The sequence below is a fragment of the Podarcis pityusensis genome, assembly GCF_964106645.2.
Source record: "Podarcis pityusensis genome assembly, chromosome: 13".
Lineage (NCBI taxonomy): Eukaryota > Metazoa > Chordata > Lepidosauria > Squamata > Lacertidae > Podarcis > Podarcis pityusensis.
In genome coordinates this window covers 17231475-17248210 of record NC_138038.1, presented here as the reverse complement: position 1 = coordinate 17248210, position 16736 = coordinate 17231475, and the positions used below count along the sequence as shown (strand labels likewise).

At 45.8% G+C, this 16736-nt stretch overlaps 1 protein-coding gene across 1 annotated transcript; it reads right to left on the bottom strand.

Moving 5' to 3' along the window:
• Nucleotides 1-492: 492 nt before the first annotated feature.
• HRC (histidine rich calcium binding protein) lies at nucleotides 493-8938 on the bottom strand. The gene is made up of 6 exons (XM_080976845.1): nucleotides 7518-8938; nucleotides 7094-7173; nucleotides 2750-2818; nucleotides 2566-2617; nucleotides 1088-1124; nucleotides 493-661 (listed from the first exon to the last, which is right to left on the bottom strand). The coding sequence occupies exons 1-6, from the start codon at nucleotides 8764-8766 to the stop codon at nucleotides 625-627; spliced, it is 1524 nt and encodes a 507-aa protein (XP_080832971.1). The 5' UTR covers nucleotides 8767-8938; the 3' UTR covers nucleotides 493-624.
• Nucleotides 8939-16736: the final 7798 nt, after the last annotated feature.

The following is a 16736-nucleotide window of genomic DNA, read 5'->3' as shown; positions in this document are numbered from 1 at the left end:
GGAGTCCAATAACATCCAGATAACCACAGATTCCCTGCCTAGGGGCTGAGGCATGAACAGGAAACCTATTGCTCAGGAGAGCTATTGCTCAAACTTATTCAAAGGCTGGGGAAACGTACATCACTGAGGTGTTAGTAATCCCTTGCCCCAGGGTGGATTTGCTCAGTAAATGCGGGTCACCCTTCTTGCTCATCAGGCCGCAGCCTACCTGGGATGGCCTCCCGGCTAATTATAAAAGCCAGACTACACAAGACTGCCAGTTCTGAAATGGTGTGTCTTCCAACAGCTGCTTTTTTAAGAATGAAAAGTCCTGGGGGAGGCAGAAGTTGGAAGCAGGGGGTTGGGTAAAGTCCAGTTGCTTAACCCTCTCCCTTCTTGCCATCGGGTATCCTCTCAAAACCAACTCCCAGCAGATTTTCCAGATGTGGGGGATAAAGAGGACCCCATGGGAGAAAAACAACAGGGGTACGTTTTTGAGAGGACAATGATGGGTGGGGAAACAACCTCCGGAAGAAAGAATCGTGGAATCTTCCATCACACGCAGTTTGCCTCAAAAAAAATATATCAAGGGTCACCTGGTTCCCCCTCCCCCTCCTAACTTTGGTTTCTCCACCAGGGGGCGCTTCAATGCTCCTGCTGCTCAAAGATGGTGGCAAATGTCCTGAAAGAAAAAGAGAAGAAAGGGTTTAAATTAGGGTCTTTCATTACAATCCTTTTGCTTATTTCTGGTCAACAGTCATCTATCCTGCACTTTCTCCAAGGGGCCACAGCTGCCTACATGGAATGAGCAGGCAGTCTCCTTTCCAAACAGATGCCTGTCCTAGATCTGAATGCCTTGAGAAAGACCTCATATTGTTCCCATTTCACAGATGAAGAAAACTGAGGGCTGAAAGAAAAGAGTTTCCCCAGTTTTATGTGGCAAGCCGAGACAAGACTGGAGGTTAAAGCTGCAGGATCTCTGTTGGATCCTGGCTGTCCTCTCTCCAGGGGTAGAGTCTGCAACACAAGGAAAGGGGAGGAAGTAGATTTTGGAGCTCAGCTGCTGCCTCTCCTTAGGATTCGAATGGGATCCAGGGCTGTTACTTACTGAAATAAGGCTCCAGATAATTCATCCACGATGCTCCCTGCAAAACACAAACAGAACAAATCAGGATTTTGCTGTTCCTAGGGCACTTACCATCTGCTCATCTTGAGCTTACGTCTCCCCATTAAAACAAGCTTTATGAAGTTGTTTATTGCTGTGTTTATTGCTTATTTCTTGGCAGCCATTCTTCTAGGAGGGACATAGACCGTTCAGCCTATTTTCTCACAATCATTCTGGGGGTGGAGAATGGCTGAGTGGAATAAGTGGTGACGTGGTGGCTTGGCCAAGACGACACAGTGAGCTAGATGGCTCAGCTGAGATTTGAACCCAGGTCCTTCCTAGCCACTGCCACCTGCACCCCCAACCACCGAGTCCAAGTCTGACACTCAATCCGCTAACCCAGGGGTGGTCAGACAGCAGGCTTCCGGGATCTACTTCAATTTTTACTCAAAAAGCCACAACCCACAAACTGGAGCCAGGTGCAAACATACCCTTAGGCTCAGTACACACCATACATTTAGGGCATATTTAAATTAAAGAATCCTGGGTTTACAGAGATATAGTTTCCAGCACCCTTCACAAACAACCGTTTCCATTACTCTTGGGGGTGTACTTTAAATGTACGGTGTGTATGTAGACTAAAATTAAGGAACAGGGTGCCTCTGAGCATATCCTTAGCCACGGATAGGCAAACTAAGGCCCGGGGCTGGATCCGGCCCAACCCCCTTCTAAATCCGGCCTGTGGATGGTCCGGGAATCAGCGTGTTTTTACATGAGTAGAATGTGCCCTTTTATTTAAAATGCATCTCTGGGCTATTTGTGGGGCATAGGAATTCGTTCATTCCCCCCCCCAAAAAAAAATATAGTCCGGCCCCCCACAAGGTCTGAGGGACAGTGAGGGACACTGAAAAAGTTTGCTGACCCCTGCTCTGTATTGTATATAAAACTAAAAGAAATGTTAAAGGAATCATCGACGTTAGTAAAGAAACAACGATTTGGATGTGCTATAAACATGCAACACCAGATGGCACCAGAGGGCAGGAAATTTTAAAACACACTTTTCCATAGGGATTTCTTTATTTTGTTATAACAATCCAGTGGTGGTACGCAGGGGTACGCAGGGATACGTGTACCCCTAAACATAGGAATTCATTCATTTTTTGAACGTCCCCTTCAAAATATAGTCCGACCTCCCACAAGTTCTGAGGGACAGTGGACCGGCCCCCTGCTGAAAAAGTTTGCTGACCCCTGTCCTTAGCCAAGGACTTTGTTTTGTGTACTGGCCGCTGACTTACCATACAAAAACACACTCCTGCTTCCTCCCCACCCACATATTTCTTCACCTCAGCAGCCAAACTTAGAAAAGAGGCTTTCCCTCACTGCTAACTTGCAGGGTCTCCTACAAATCACGCAAGAGGTCTGCCGGTAGATCCCACCTGCCCACGCCAACGCTAAAGTCGCAAAGGGGGAAACCAACTCACCGGGTGCACAGGCCGTCTCGCACACAGGGCAAACGTAACAGAAATGGCAATACTGCAGAGAGAGAGATAAAAGGAGTTACCGCCGGCAGGGCACTGCTGTGGTTAAGGTTCACGAAACCAGAGTAGCAAGTCTGGGGCAAAGGGAGGGGTGGGGAGGAGGGAGGGGCAAGTTTGCGGCACTGACCTGGCAGCTTGCGCAGTATTCGCTGCTGTCTCCTTCTTTGCAGGGGCACTTGTCACACTTGTCACAATCCTGGGGGTGGAAATTCAGGAAAACTTAGCTGGGTCTGTTTGGGTGGCAAGTCCTCAGCACAGCTCTCCTTGTCTTGCGTGCCACAACCAAACCACTCTGCCCATGTGATGCCTTCAGAATGGTGGATTTCTTGTTCGTTTTTTGCAGGTGTATTTGGCAATCTGTCAAAGGACCTGTTGATGGCATTTTACCATTGTACTGTGGAGAGTGTATTAACTTATGGTCTGTGTGTGTGGTTTGGGAGCTGCACGGCCAGGGGAAAAACAATGCTGTCCAGGGTTGTAAAGACTGCAGAGAGAATAATTGGGTGCACTCTTCCCACCTTAGATCAAATCTATGCTTCCAGTTGCCATAAGAAAACTGAAGATAGCGCAGGATAGTACGCAGGATAGCTTCTGCCTTCTGGAAGAAGGTATAGGGTTATAAAGACCAGGACTAGCCGCCTGAGAAACAGTTTCTACGCAAATGCAATTCTGGTTCTAAACGCAGTATAAGGAGTCTCTATAGTATATTGTATTTTAAAATGGAGTTTCAGAGTTTTTAGGGGTTTTTGACGGTTTTACGTAGATTTTCAATTTCATTGTTCTGTATGGGACAATGACAATAAAGATATCGTATATCGTATATCCTTGCGGTTGCAATACTAGTGCATTAGTGGTAAATTCATACAACATTTCCCTTTATTAGTTGTTCCGTGATGCTTCCCTGACATTCTTGCATTCTTGCCATCTGGAAGGGCAACCTTGCACTATAGACAGTGCTTTTTTTCTAAAAGGGTGTTTAGGGGTACTCTCATTTTGATGCAAGAAAACCACCATTTTATAGTTCAAATTGAGAAAAATAAATACAGTAAATGGGCAAAAGTACAAAGATTCACCAAATGTTTAGGGGTATGCCTCCCCGTGTCCCCCCCCCCCAACAAAGCACTGACGATAGCACAACAAAAAAGGGCCAAAAACAACAACTACAGCCACCCCAAACAAGAACATTTGCATTATGAAAAGTTGCAGGGTTGCAGCAGGAAGTTACAGGGCATGCACTGGTTGGAAATGAAGCAGTATCTTTACATATATATTTTTATGGTATTTAGAACACAGCCTTAGATTGGACAAAAAAGGAGAGGAAAAGATATTTGATATTAAGTTTTAGTTACAGATAGGTAGCCGTGTTGGTCTGCCATAGTCAAAATAAAAAAATCCTTCCAGTAGCACCTTTAAGACCAACTAAGTTAGTTCTTGGTATGAGCTTTCGTGTGCAAGCACACTTCTTCAGATACACTGAAACAGAAGTTGCCAGATCCTTCTGTTTCAGTGTATCTGAAGAAGTGTGCTTGCACACGAAAGCTCATACCAAGAACTAACTTAGTTGGTCTTAAAGGTGCTACTGGAAGGATTTTTTTATTTTGATATTAAGTTTTGTATATTTCTTGATAAACCCTAATAAAGTTGATGCCATAAAAAAGGGGGATTCAATGAAGCAGTATCATACCCTCCAACATGTTGAATCCCCAAACCGAGATGCGCATCTTCGTGGATGTGCATGAATCATGTGACTCGTGCGAGATCACAGAGCCCAAAATATGCATTCCCCCCAAAATGCGCATTTTGGGGCTCTGCGCAAGATTTGTGGCCCCGAAAAAGAACTTTTCTCGCGGCAAGATCTCGGTGCCCAAAATGGCCCTCATGCACTTGCATGAAAAAATGGGATGTCCCAGTTTTCCCAGGACATTTGTGGGGTATGCAGTATAAACACTCCAAAACTTTTGCAGAAGTAAACAGTATTGAAGGCGGGGTCACGTGTAACTGCCCCGATATCATAATGGGCACAACTAATCGTGAATGCACAATAACCCTGGAGGGTCCCAATAGAAACACAGAGAGCTGTTGGTCCATTTTGATTGGTATGGTCTACCCTGACTGGCAGTGACTCTTCTGAGCATCAGGCAGGGGTCTTTGCCAACCCTACTGGGAGACTGAACCATCTGCATGCCAATAAGTTCTGTGGCAATTCCCCGATTCATCCTGGTCCCTCAACACTATAGTTATCCTTCTCATCACCACATAGGAAACCACCATCACCAGAACCCCACTGGAAATATTATTTTGCAGTTCGTTCTATATTTCAGTTTCTGGATTCTGAGCCTGTTTGTCCCTGCAAAAAAGATCTGAAATTGCCAAATCGCAGGTTCCTCAGCTGCTTTCAGCTGGCTGCTCAATCAAAACAGCTCGCTTTCCTGCATTGAGTTCTGCATCCATCCTTTTCTCTTCTCCCTCTCTATGGGATAACTTCTGGGCCGCCAGGTGTTGCTGAACTACAGCTCCCATCAGCCCTGCCCACTGGCCCTGTTTGCTGGGTCTGGTGGGAGTTGAAGTTCATCAGCGTCAGGAGGGCATAGACTTGTACTGTATGTAGAACTCCTGCAGTCACATGAAGTTCCAGGAGAAAGTGACACAGAGGTGCAATTCTACTTTTTTTAAAGAGACAGGCTGTGATTCACAAAACGTACCCTCCCTTTCCTAGTTCTTCCCTGCTCCCCAACTGCCTAGTCCTCAAGATACGGCTGGCACCTTCCCCATCGCCCACCAAGGCTCCTGTGTCTTTAATAGGCGCAACAAAGCAGAAATCCCATGGGTGAAGTTCCTTTCCGTCGCCTTGTCAACAGGCTATGAAACTATTTTACAGCAGTACATACGAAACTGTCAGACCACTGGCCCAAAAGCCATGCTCGCGCAGGCTTTTGAGTTCATTGACCCCTTGGTGAGCAAATAAACTGACATCGACCCGAAGCCAAACTCGGAGGGATGCAAATAGAGTCAAGAAATATTGATCTATAATCAGCATTTGTTAATCGTGCATCTACCAATACCAGGAATCATAAAATGTTTCCTCCACACACACACACATCCCACGAAGGAATACTGGTGTATTGCTAAATTGTCATTTTAAACACAGAGGTCCAAGGGAGGTGCACTCTGCACATGCCCTTTATTTTGGAGGCTCGTAGTTCCTGGTTAAATTTTCCATACTGTAGCTCATAAACTTCTTTTCCAACTTCTTTTCTATCCCTCTGTGGGACAGCTGAATATTCCTGCATTGTAGGGGGGGTTGGAGTAGAATGATTCCCTTCCCACTCTACAATTCTATGGTTCTATCTTAACATGGTGGGGAAGACCCAGGTTAGCTGTACTAACTAGGTAAAGGTAAAGGGACCCCTGACCTTTAGGTCCAGTCATGACCGACTCTGGGGTTGCGGCTCTCATCTCGCTTTATTGGCCGAGGGAGCTGGCGTTTGTCCGCAAACAGCTTCTGGGTCATGTGGCCAGCATGACTAAGCTGCTTCTGGCGAACCAGAGCAGTGCACGGAAACGCCGTTTACCTTCCCGCCGGAGTGGTACCTATTTATTTACTTGCACTTTGATGTGCTTTTGAACTGCTAGGTTGGCAGGAGCAGGGACCAAGCAACGGGAGCTCAGCCCGTCGCAGGGATTCAAACCGCCGACCTTCTGATCGGCAAGTCCTAGGCTCTGTGGTTTAACCCACAGCGCCACCCGCGTATCTAGCTGATACGTGTATCTACCAATGGGGAATTCCAAGGCCCTGTAGCTCTGTATCTTTAAAACAGACCTGGACCACGTAGCCCTTCAAACAGAGGACACCTTCAAGTAGAAGACTGTAATGTAGAAGATGGGGCCTCCCCAAATCATGGATCTCTATATCATGTATAGTTTTGGCACCGTATCCATAAATCTGGGGAGGAAGAGGGGGTTGCAGGCAGGGGCCAAGCAAAGAAGAACACAGGAACAACCACCCATCTCTGAGCCAGACCTTCAGAACGAGCATGCATGTAATAGGTTGTGCCAAAATAAGGCAGACTCTCATCAAAGACATAACGGCAAACAAGGACAGGAAGAGGGAGAAGCCATGGCAGAGCTAAGCCCAGGCTGCTTCTATGGAGAGATGAAGGCAAGAGTTCCTTCCACCTTTCTCCTCCAGGGATCCAAAGGAAAAGTGTGAAGACTTATTGTAAAATCCACACACCGGCCGATAGGGTGTCTCATCAGAAGGCAATGAGAAGCAAAATTATGCCTGCTTCAGGGGTAGCAGGGAAAGCAGTCATCTTGCGGATTAATAGGCGACCGGACTAAAGTAGGAATGGGCAAAGATGTGAGGCATGCAAGAGGAGACCCTTAAGGCTCGACCACAAATGGTTTGGGCGGTCAAATCCCACCCTGGAGGGCTGAGCAGGTATGCGGGCGAAGGCTTCTCCTTCGTTACCTTGCAGAAGGCACAGTAGTGGCACAGAGAGCCTGCCTCGTACTCTTCCTCGTCCTCGTCGTCCTCGTCGTCTTCCTCTTCTTCAATGGAAAAGAAAGACATAGATACAGATGCCCAGAAGGGTCCCTCCCGGTGGGGGAGGGAGGAGGTTCTAGAGGGCAGCTGGGAGCCCCCAGGTGGTTCTGGGGGCCCAGCATGTTGGTGCTAGAGGGGAGAAAGTTGGGCTAAGCAAAGAGGGACGCCAAGTGTGTGGGGAAAGCCAAGAGCTTCTCTGTGCGGCCTAGCTGGCAAAAAGCACGGGGTCCTTCGAGGGAAAGGGAGGGCAGCCACAATTTATGGGCCCTTGGGTGAAAGCCAGGGGCCGGTTACCCCTAAAGAAAGCCAACATGGCCTCATCCCACCCCACCCACTAAGCTTCTCTCACCTTCTCCCTCTTTGTGGTGCTTCTTGGCCTTGTCATGGCCTTCGTGCCTGGGGCGCTTGTGTTTGTGCCCTTCATCCTCATCTTCTTCCTTGGACGTTGTTTCATCAGACTCGTCTTCCTCATCACCATGGTGATGGTGATGGTGGTGGTGCTCTTTGCCCTCGTCAGCTTCCTTATGGTGATGGTGCCCGTGGGCCTCTTCCTGGTCATCGTCATCATGGTGATGGTGATGGTGATGACTGGCATGCTCTTCTTCTTCTTCTTCACTGTCGTCGTCATCATCCTCATGGTGATGGTGGTGAGCATGATGTTCATGATGATGGTGTTCCTCTTCCTCACTGTCGTCATCGTCATCATCGTCATCATCATGGTGGTGGTGGCTACCATGATGTTTCTGATGGTGGTGGTCATGTTCATCATCATCATCGTCATCATCTTCATCATCATCATGCTCGTGATGGTGGTGATGGTCACCATGATGTTCGTGATGGTGGTGATGTTTGCCATGGTGGTCATCGTCATCGTCGTCATCATTACCATCATCATCATGGTGATGGTGGTCACCATGGTGTTCATGGTGATGTTTGCCATGGTGGTCATCGTCGTCATCATCATCATCGTCATCATCATCATCATGGTGATGGTTACCATGGTGTTCATGGTGATGATGATGCTTTCCATGATGGTCATGGTGGTCATCATCATCGTCGTCATCATCATCATCGTCATGGTGATGGTTACCATGGTGTTCATGGTGATGGTGATGCTTGCCATGGTGGTCATGGTGGTCGTCATCATCATCATCATCATCATCGTCATGATGGTGGTGATGGTCACCATGATGTTCATGGTGCTGATGATGCTTGCCATGGTGGTGGTCATCATCATCGTCGTCGTCATCATCATCGTGGTGGGAACTGTGGTGATGATGGTGCTCTGCATGGTGATGTCCAGTGTGGTGATGATGGTGTTCCTCATCATCGTCGTCATCACCATCATCATCATGGTGAGGATGGTGGCCTCCTTGGTGATGCCCTGCTTCATGAAGGTGGCTGGCATGGTGATACCGATCGTCGTCATCGTCATCAGCATCATGCTGTCCATGGTGGTGATGGTGTTCGCCCTCATGCTGGCTTCCGTGGTGGTGGTCGTGGTGGTGGTGCTGTTCCTCTCCCAGGGCTCTAGGGAGCCTGAATGAGCAGAGCAGGACCAGAAGGAGGCCCATTGTCAGGGCCTTCCAGGAAGCCATGGCAGAAGGGGGTGGGTGGAAGCAACACACTCAGAAGTCTCAGAGGCAAGCAACTCGGAAAGGCCGTCAGCCCGCAAGGAGAGCTAAGGGGTAGGAATATACAGTTTCCAGCCCACCGTTTGTATGAGCGACGTCTACAGCTGGCCTAGATTAGCCCTTCAGCCAACAGCCAATGGCTGCCCAGCCCAGCCTCCAAGATAGATGAGAGCACCAAGCCATGGGCCCTGCCGTGCCCTTATATGAAGTGGCTGGGCTGGAGGGGGTGGGGAGGAAAGGAGAGGTATCTAAGCTGCTTGCCATAGTGCAAAGCTATTCTTAGTCGTTCAGAGCAACTGTGCCTCACTCCCTCAATGTGACAGGGAAGCCAGCAGGGTTTCAGTTCAGAGGAGGCAGAAATAAGAGCCAGGACTCCTGGGTTCTCTGAGAGAGAGGGCATATATGCATGTGTGCATGCGTGGTTTAGTGCGCTAGAGAAACTGGAAGCTCAGAATCTTGGTTTATCTGGCACCTAGGAGCTAAAGCAAGAGGCCTAAGACCCTGTTTCCTGAAAGGAGAGGAAGGCCTGATGTGTTTACGGTTGATATCCGGATATTATTGAATCAGGAGAACAGCAGGGGGAGGACAGAAAATGCCCCTTTTAATCCACGTGGTTTATTATTTGCTGGTGGAAATTGTTCTTGTTCGTTTGTTTGTTTGTTTCGTTCAGTCTAAACTCTGGGAAGTGAGCGATTTTATCTTTTGCCTACACTGAAACAAATCAGCATAGATGATAGATAGATAGATGATAGATAGATATAGATAGATAGATGATAGATAGATAGATAGATAGATAGATAGATAGATAGATGATAGATAGATGATAGATAGATGATAGATAGATAGATAGATAGATAGATAGATAGATAGATAGATAGATAGATAGATAATAGATAGATAGATAGATAATAGATAGATAGATGATAGATAGATAGATGATAGATAGATAGATAGATAGATAGATAGATAGATGATAGATAGATGATAGATGATAGATAGATAGATGATATAGATAGATAGATAGATAGATAGATAGATAGATAGATAGATAGATGATAGATAGATGATAGATGATAGTAGATAGATAGATAGATAGATAGATAGATAGATAGATAGATAGATAGGATAGATAGATAGATAGATAGATAGATAGATAGATGATAGATAGATAGATAGATAGATAGATAGATAGATAGATGATAGATAGATATAGGTAGGTAGGTAGGTAGGTAGGTAGATGATATAGATAGATAGATAGATAGATAGATAGATAGATAGATAGATAGATAGATAAAGATGATAGATAGATAGACAGACAGACAGACAGTCTATCATCTATCCCCTCCGATTTTGGATGGTTAAAGTGGTTAGGCCGAACTCCCTACCACCACGAAAGATGCCATCTCCGGGAGGCTTACAGGCAGGTAAGAAGAACCCCTGCTTTTCAGAGAGGAAAAGAAGCGACTCAGGAGCCTAGGTGATGCTCCAGAGCATTTTATTTTTTTGAGAGGCAGCGTTCCTTGCAGCGTCAGGAATGTGCTGATGGGTCCCCGCGGTTGAAACCGAATCCGCAGAGCTGGCCGAGATCTATAAATACCTGCTCAGCCCTGCAGTGACCTGGATCATTCCTGCTGGTGTCCTGTTCTCCAGATGACAGTGCAAGAACTGCCCCTGAACAGGTCACAATCTCCTCAGGAGGAGGATGGGGGTGAGACCTGGTTTTGTCCAACTTTTAATGTGAACCTATCTAATCCATGTGTCCAGAAACATAATGCACTCCCAAACCAGAAATCTGCACTTTTCCAACTGCGTGCACAAAAAAATATGTATGAATATTAGGGGAAAGTGTGTCTAAAGACGCATATACTGTATTTTCCCGTGTATAAAACGCCCCCATGTATAAGACACCCCCTCTTTGGGGGGACTAAAAATTGAGAAAATGGGGGGAGATTGCCCCGTGTATAAGACGAGCCCAAATTTTTAGCATAAGTTTTTAATTAAAAAAAACCCTAGTTTATACACGGGAAAATACGGTATATTTGGGGTAGGCATGTACTAAACGGAGTTATATTAGGGAACATGGCTTGCAAAAATGTGCACATGAGGCAAAATTACACACACACACACACACACACACACATACACTCTAGGGAGAAATGAGTGCTAAAATGCTGACAATTTTTTGAGAGGATTTTTCCTCCCCCTTTAATGCAATCTGATGCACAAATGTGGGTAACTGAAGACTGATATAGAAGAGAACCACAATTGACAGATTTGTCCATCGCGATCGCTGCAAACAATCAGGCTGAACCGAATGGGACTCTTGGAGGCACCTAGAACCAAGCTTGTCCAAGTCAGGTTTTGGGAACTGTTTCAGGCGTGAAAGAGGGACAAGCTCCTGCACCTTTCATAGTTGTGCAGAAGAGGGAATTTCAGCAGGTGTTATCTTGCGTGACTGGCTAAATCCCCTCGAAAAACCCTATTGTATGATGAGGAATCAAGCGATACAAGGAAAGGAAACAGAGCTTAGGAAGTGAAGGCAGAGACAAAGGTTACCCACTGTTACGTGTTTGTGGGTGCACAGGACACCCTAAATTCCGGATCAAGCTAGTGTTAGAATTTAATTAATTAGAGCTTAGAGTGTTAGAACTGTGCTAGACCCAAATGTTTTATTTGAACTGTGTGCTAAACGCTTCTAGGAAGTGAAGGCTGTGATGTTGCACAATGAAGCAGAAGTCACGTACCTTTCTCATTGTCAAAATGGCAAAATGTAAATGAACTCTCACATTTCACTCATTCACCACCACCACATACACACACACAGTGCCGGATTTACGTATTAGCTAAACAAGCGATAGCTTAGGGTCCAACTCTCTTGAGGGCCCCCCAAAATTTCAATGGGAAAAAAACTGTATTAATTGTATTTCAGTTCAACAATGACTTTGATAAAATACATATTTTATTATGTGCAAATGGCTTTAGATACCTACTAGGTAAAGGTAAAGAGACCCCTGACCATTAGGCCCAGTTGCGGACGAGTCTGGGGTTGCGCACTCATCTCGCTTTCAGGCCGAGGGAGCCGATGTTTGTCCGCAGACAGTTTCCAGGTCATGTGGCCAGCATGACTAAGCCGTTTCTTGCGAACCAGAGCAGCGCACGGAAATGCTGTTTACCTTCCCGCCAGAGCGGTACCTATTTATCTACTTGTACTTTGACATGCTTTCGAACTGCTAGGTGGGCATGAGCAGGGACTGAGCAATGGGAGCTCACCCCGTCGCGGGGATTCGAACCGCCGACCTTCTGATCGGCAAGCCCAAGAGGCTCAGTGGTTTAGACCACAGCGCCACCCATGTCCCTTAGATACCTATTAGGTCCATAAATTACCATATAGCATATATTCAACACACACAAAACAGCGACAATTTGTTGTTAACAAAGGACAGCTGGACATACAAAGGGCGCCATTACCTTCAGTGGCTTAGGGCCTCATCAGACCTAAATCTGGCCCTGCAGATTCTCAAGCATACATGCAGGTCCACAGCGTTCTGCCCTTCCGCACACCTGGCCTTACAAATTCACACCAATCTTACAGACCCCACGTTGATCCCTAGAGTGCTTATTTGATAGGAGACCCGCGCTACAATGAGGACAGCGGCTAGTGGGCTACCAAAAAGGATGGCACCTACAGACACCTACCTGGGAGCAAGAGCTATGGAGTTAATGGCCAAGGCTCCAGAATAGGCCCTAGTTACTCCTCCCTGTACAGTAGTACTTCGGGTTACATACGCTTCAGGTTACATACACATTCAGGTTACAGACTCCGCTAACCCAGAAACAGTACCTCGGGTTAAGAACTTTGCTTCAGGATGAGAACAGAAATTGCGCGGCGGCGCAACAACAACGGGAGGCCCCATTAGCTAAAGTGGTACCTCAGGTTAAGAACAGTTTCAGGTTAAGAACGGACCTCCGGGACTAATTAAGTGCGTAACCAGAGGTACCACTGTATAGGATTGCACTGTGAGTCTTTTTTTCAAGAGAGGAGCATTATTGCTGGTTTTCGAAAGAAGCTCAGGGCATCCTGCGCAGCAGAAGGAAGCAACCATTTAATTGAAACGAATTGCACCCATGAATTTTAAAGGTACCTCAGCACTGGCTGCTGCCTGGCCTCAGTGGTTTGTCACTCTTGAAAACAGTAAAGGCGGAAACGTACTCTGCCCAGAACACTTTACTATACCGATACAACGCCTTTGAATGTGGGAGGCGGCATGCAAGTCAATGACTCGGTTAATCTTTTAAAGGCCTTTTGACGGAGCAAAAGCAGGTCCTTGATGCATCAGGCAGATTAAAAAACAATGAGGGATTTTTAAAAAGGAAGAGACATGCTCCTTTTTCTCTTCACACAGGAAGCATTGTCTCACCTACAATGATGGCTTTTTTAAAATGCACGTGCATATTTATGCAGGTTTAATGGATCAATCAACTAAAACTTGTATGATTCATCCACTAAGACCTAGTCCACGCATGTAACGGGTAGGGAAATGGACTGCACCACTTCAGACTTGCAGACAGAAGATACGGGGTTTTTTAATGTTCCCCCCTGAAAGCGCTCCCTGTAAGTAGAAAACAAGCCCACCAAGGAGAATGGTCCTGCTTTAGCTTTCTCTACATTTTTATTTAAGCTTCTAATGTAGGGGGAGCATTAAAAAAATGCAGTTTGCCAACGTGCAATCTGATGTGGTGCAGTCTAGTTCGCCTCATTCCCACTTCATTCTGCAAGCAGGCGTTGACTTGGCTGTGCAGATTTCTTTAGCTGTGCTCTGAAGTTTAACTGATCAGCCTTTTTGAGTGGGCAATGTTATGTACTGAAGTTCTCACCCTGGGCCAGCAGGGGGATACTGTAGATAGTTTTTACTCAGGTCCACATATGCAAATAAGGGATCGAAAGTGACGTTCAATGATTGGATAGTTACAGAAAGTTGTTACAGTTACGTTGTACTGGAGCTCTATATAAGCAGGCTGACTGAACCCTTCAGTTCAGTTCTGTCCTGGCCTGTGAATAAACAAGAGCTGTTTGAAGAATCGCTGTGTCATCTGATATGTTCACCCACAACTTAACAGGCAATATGCTGAAAGGATGTTTGTGACCAAGTCAATGTATTTTCTTAGCAGCCTCTCTGGTAATTTACATCCAGGTCAGGTTTCCATTTGCGTTTTTTTTTTGGGGGGGGGGAGTTGTATTGGTCCCAACTACTTTCAGACACAAGCAAGCTTCTTTTAAACTAAGCATCTACCAGCCTGGCTTTATCTCCTGGAGGAGACTAGTATTTTTTAAAATTATTTCTTACAATTATTAGTGATGTCGCCGGACCTCAAAATTAGGTGGCCCATATGTCAATCTATCAGGTTCACAAATGCCCAAAGGTTTGCTGGGCCTGGTTTTCTATCTAACAAATGTTATTATTCTTGCACTTCAAACCAAGATTTATTATGAGTTAAGTAGGAGAATATGACCCTGTGTGGTGCTTTTTCACAAGCGGAGGCACTGAACCTTCAGGACAGCGAATCAGACAGGAAGGAGAGCTGCTATATTGGGCCTACCTTCTAGGAAGATGCAACAGCTGGTCAAGTAAGTCTTGGTCTTTTTGTGTGGTTTTATTGCTCTGCCCTTCCTTCCTTCCTTCCTTCCTTTCCCCCCGACAGACATGGATCTCTCTGGGCCAATCAAACCAGACTCACATCAGTTTGTGGCTGTTTGTACCCAACTCATCCAAGGCCCAAGGCCTTCCAAATGTGCTCAGTTTGGCTCAGGGCTTTATTGAATCTTTACTTCTCACCTTCTACCTTCTCTTTGCTTCTTTGAATGACTTGAAATGTGTGAGAAGGTAAAGTGAAGGTGGAAGAAGTTATAGGGCTGCCATACATCTGGAATTTCCCAGACAATGCCAGAATTTGGCTGCCGAAAGTCTGGACAGAATCACCATGTGATCTGCAAGCAATCAAGTCCTCTGAATGCTTCTTGGCTTCCTCTTCTAAAAACAGTCCATTTTAGAGCCAAATCTCCAGCTAGCCTCACTTAGATTCGCTTTTACTGAGCTGTGTTTTCAAGCTATGCCTTCCACTGTTCTAGACGGACGATATAACAGGGTGCTGTACAAAGACAGACTCTGTATATGTGGGCAATCGCAGGTGGAAGACTTCTTGCACTTTTTACTATATTGCACAATATACACTGGACCCAGGAGGCAATTTCTCACCTTGCCGTCTATGGCTTCTCAGCAATGTAAGCATTTCAGTGACTCATAAAGCTGCCCTTTTTTACTTTGGTGGCCAAAAAGATCTGAAAGAAGACCCTGGGCAATATAGCAGTGAACTGTAATAGGGACGCAGATAAATAGAGACCATTATTTGTGGAGCGACACCCGTTTTGCTTGTGTTTATTTTTGATTCAAATTTGTCATGGCCAATGACTAGTACAATAAAGTTCTTTGGATTGGCTGCTAAGAGTCACGACCAGTAATATCCAAGGCAACACGATGACCAAGTACAACAATGCGTTGTCAATATAAACTCTTTATATAATATATACAGAACACTGAACAGTATGAAATATAAGAATTATGTACTCTCTGCAAAACAAAAATTTTCAGAGATTTATAAGATTTATGATAATTACTGATAATTGTTTACAACACAGGGGTTTAATTGTTTGGTTAAGAGTCACGTCCAGGCAGAATTTTTGTCAGCTGATTTAAATGTCCGGCAACCCATTGTGGAAGTTGGGTTTTATGCTGAAAATGTTTAAAAATGGCTCAACAACTTTGGGGGGATGGAAATCGTGCAAAAAAGCTCGTTTTTTGGGGGGGAGGGACTCAACAACTTTGGCCCCTAAAAGGGGGGGGGGGAGAGAAGCTCAACAACTTTTGATTTCTACTTCCTGAAATATGGCAACCCTAAGTTATCAGCAGAGTGGAAAAGGCAACAGGCACATAGCTGATGACAGAGGATTGTGAAAGAAGGCGAGACAAGGGACTGCTTTACACCATCTACATAGATTTCCCCAAAGAATCCCGGTAACTGTAGTTTGTTAAGTGTGCTGGGAACTGTAGCTCTCATTCCCAGGATTATTTGGGAAAAGTCATGTGCTTCAAATGTATGGCGTGGTTGTGAATACAGTTCAAAAGGAAAAAGGACTGGGGAGGGAAGAGGAAAGCGAGCTGTTCCTTATTTAGTCAATGGATGGGGCTAGCCTCGTCTTTACAATGCCATTACAGTGGTACCTCGGGTTAAGTACTTAATTCGTTCCGGAGGTCCGTTCTTAACCTGAAACTGTTCTTAACCTGAAGCATCACTTTAGCTAATGGGGCCTCCCACTGCTGCCGCACTGCGGGAGCCCGATTTCTGCTCTCATCCTGAAGCAAAGTTCTTAACCTAAAGCACTATTTCTGGGTTAGCAGAGTGTGTAACCTGAAGCGTATGTAACCCAAGGTACCACTGTATATTCTTCCTGGTGGGAAGAGGTGTACCCTCCCAGCGGCCAGAGGCTTTGAGATATATTCAAAGAATTAGAAACTTGGCCACTTCTCAGCACAACGCTCCTCGTCCAATTAAAGCAAATTGTGGGGTTTGGTGGTGGAAAAGTAGGAAAGTGAACATCAGACTTAAAGAATGCCGGCTCACACATAATTACTTATCTCCATTTTTCAAAACTTGGCTGAATGAGTTGAACCGAACATGGCCGGCAGGAAGGGAGGTGTGATTGTGATGAAAACAAAGAGGACTAAAGGAGAGGCTTTCCCTGGAAGCACACAGACGCACCCCAATAATTCAAGCATTGCTGTGAAAGTAACTGTGATCAAAATCTGCCCCGGTGAACTCTATACTTCTCTCTGAAGCGTTTTTCCGGTCAGGCAAGTTCCAAGGTAGGGTGGGGTTCT

What these genes read in the sequence shown, in the direction of transcription:
- HRC (XM_080976845.1), bottom strand. Translation starts at nt 8,766, where the DNA reads ATGGCTTCCTGGAAGGCCCTGACAATGGGCCTCCTTCTGGTCCTGCTC. An exon ending in ACTACTGTGCCTTCTGCAAG is followed by an intron (nt 2,819 to 7,093) that starts GTAACGAAGGAG and finishes TTCCACCCCCAG; the next exon opens with GATTGTGACAAGTGTGACAA. An exon ending in CGAGACGGCCTGTGCACCCG is followed by an intron (nt 1,125 to 2,565) that starts GTGAGTTGGTTT and finishes TGTGTTTTGCAG; the next exon opens with GGAGCATCGTGGATGAATTA.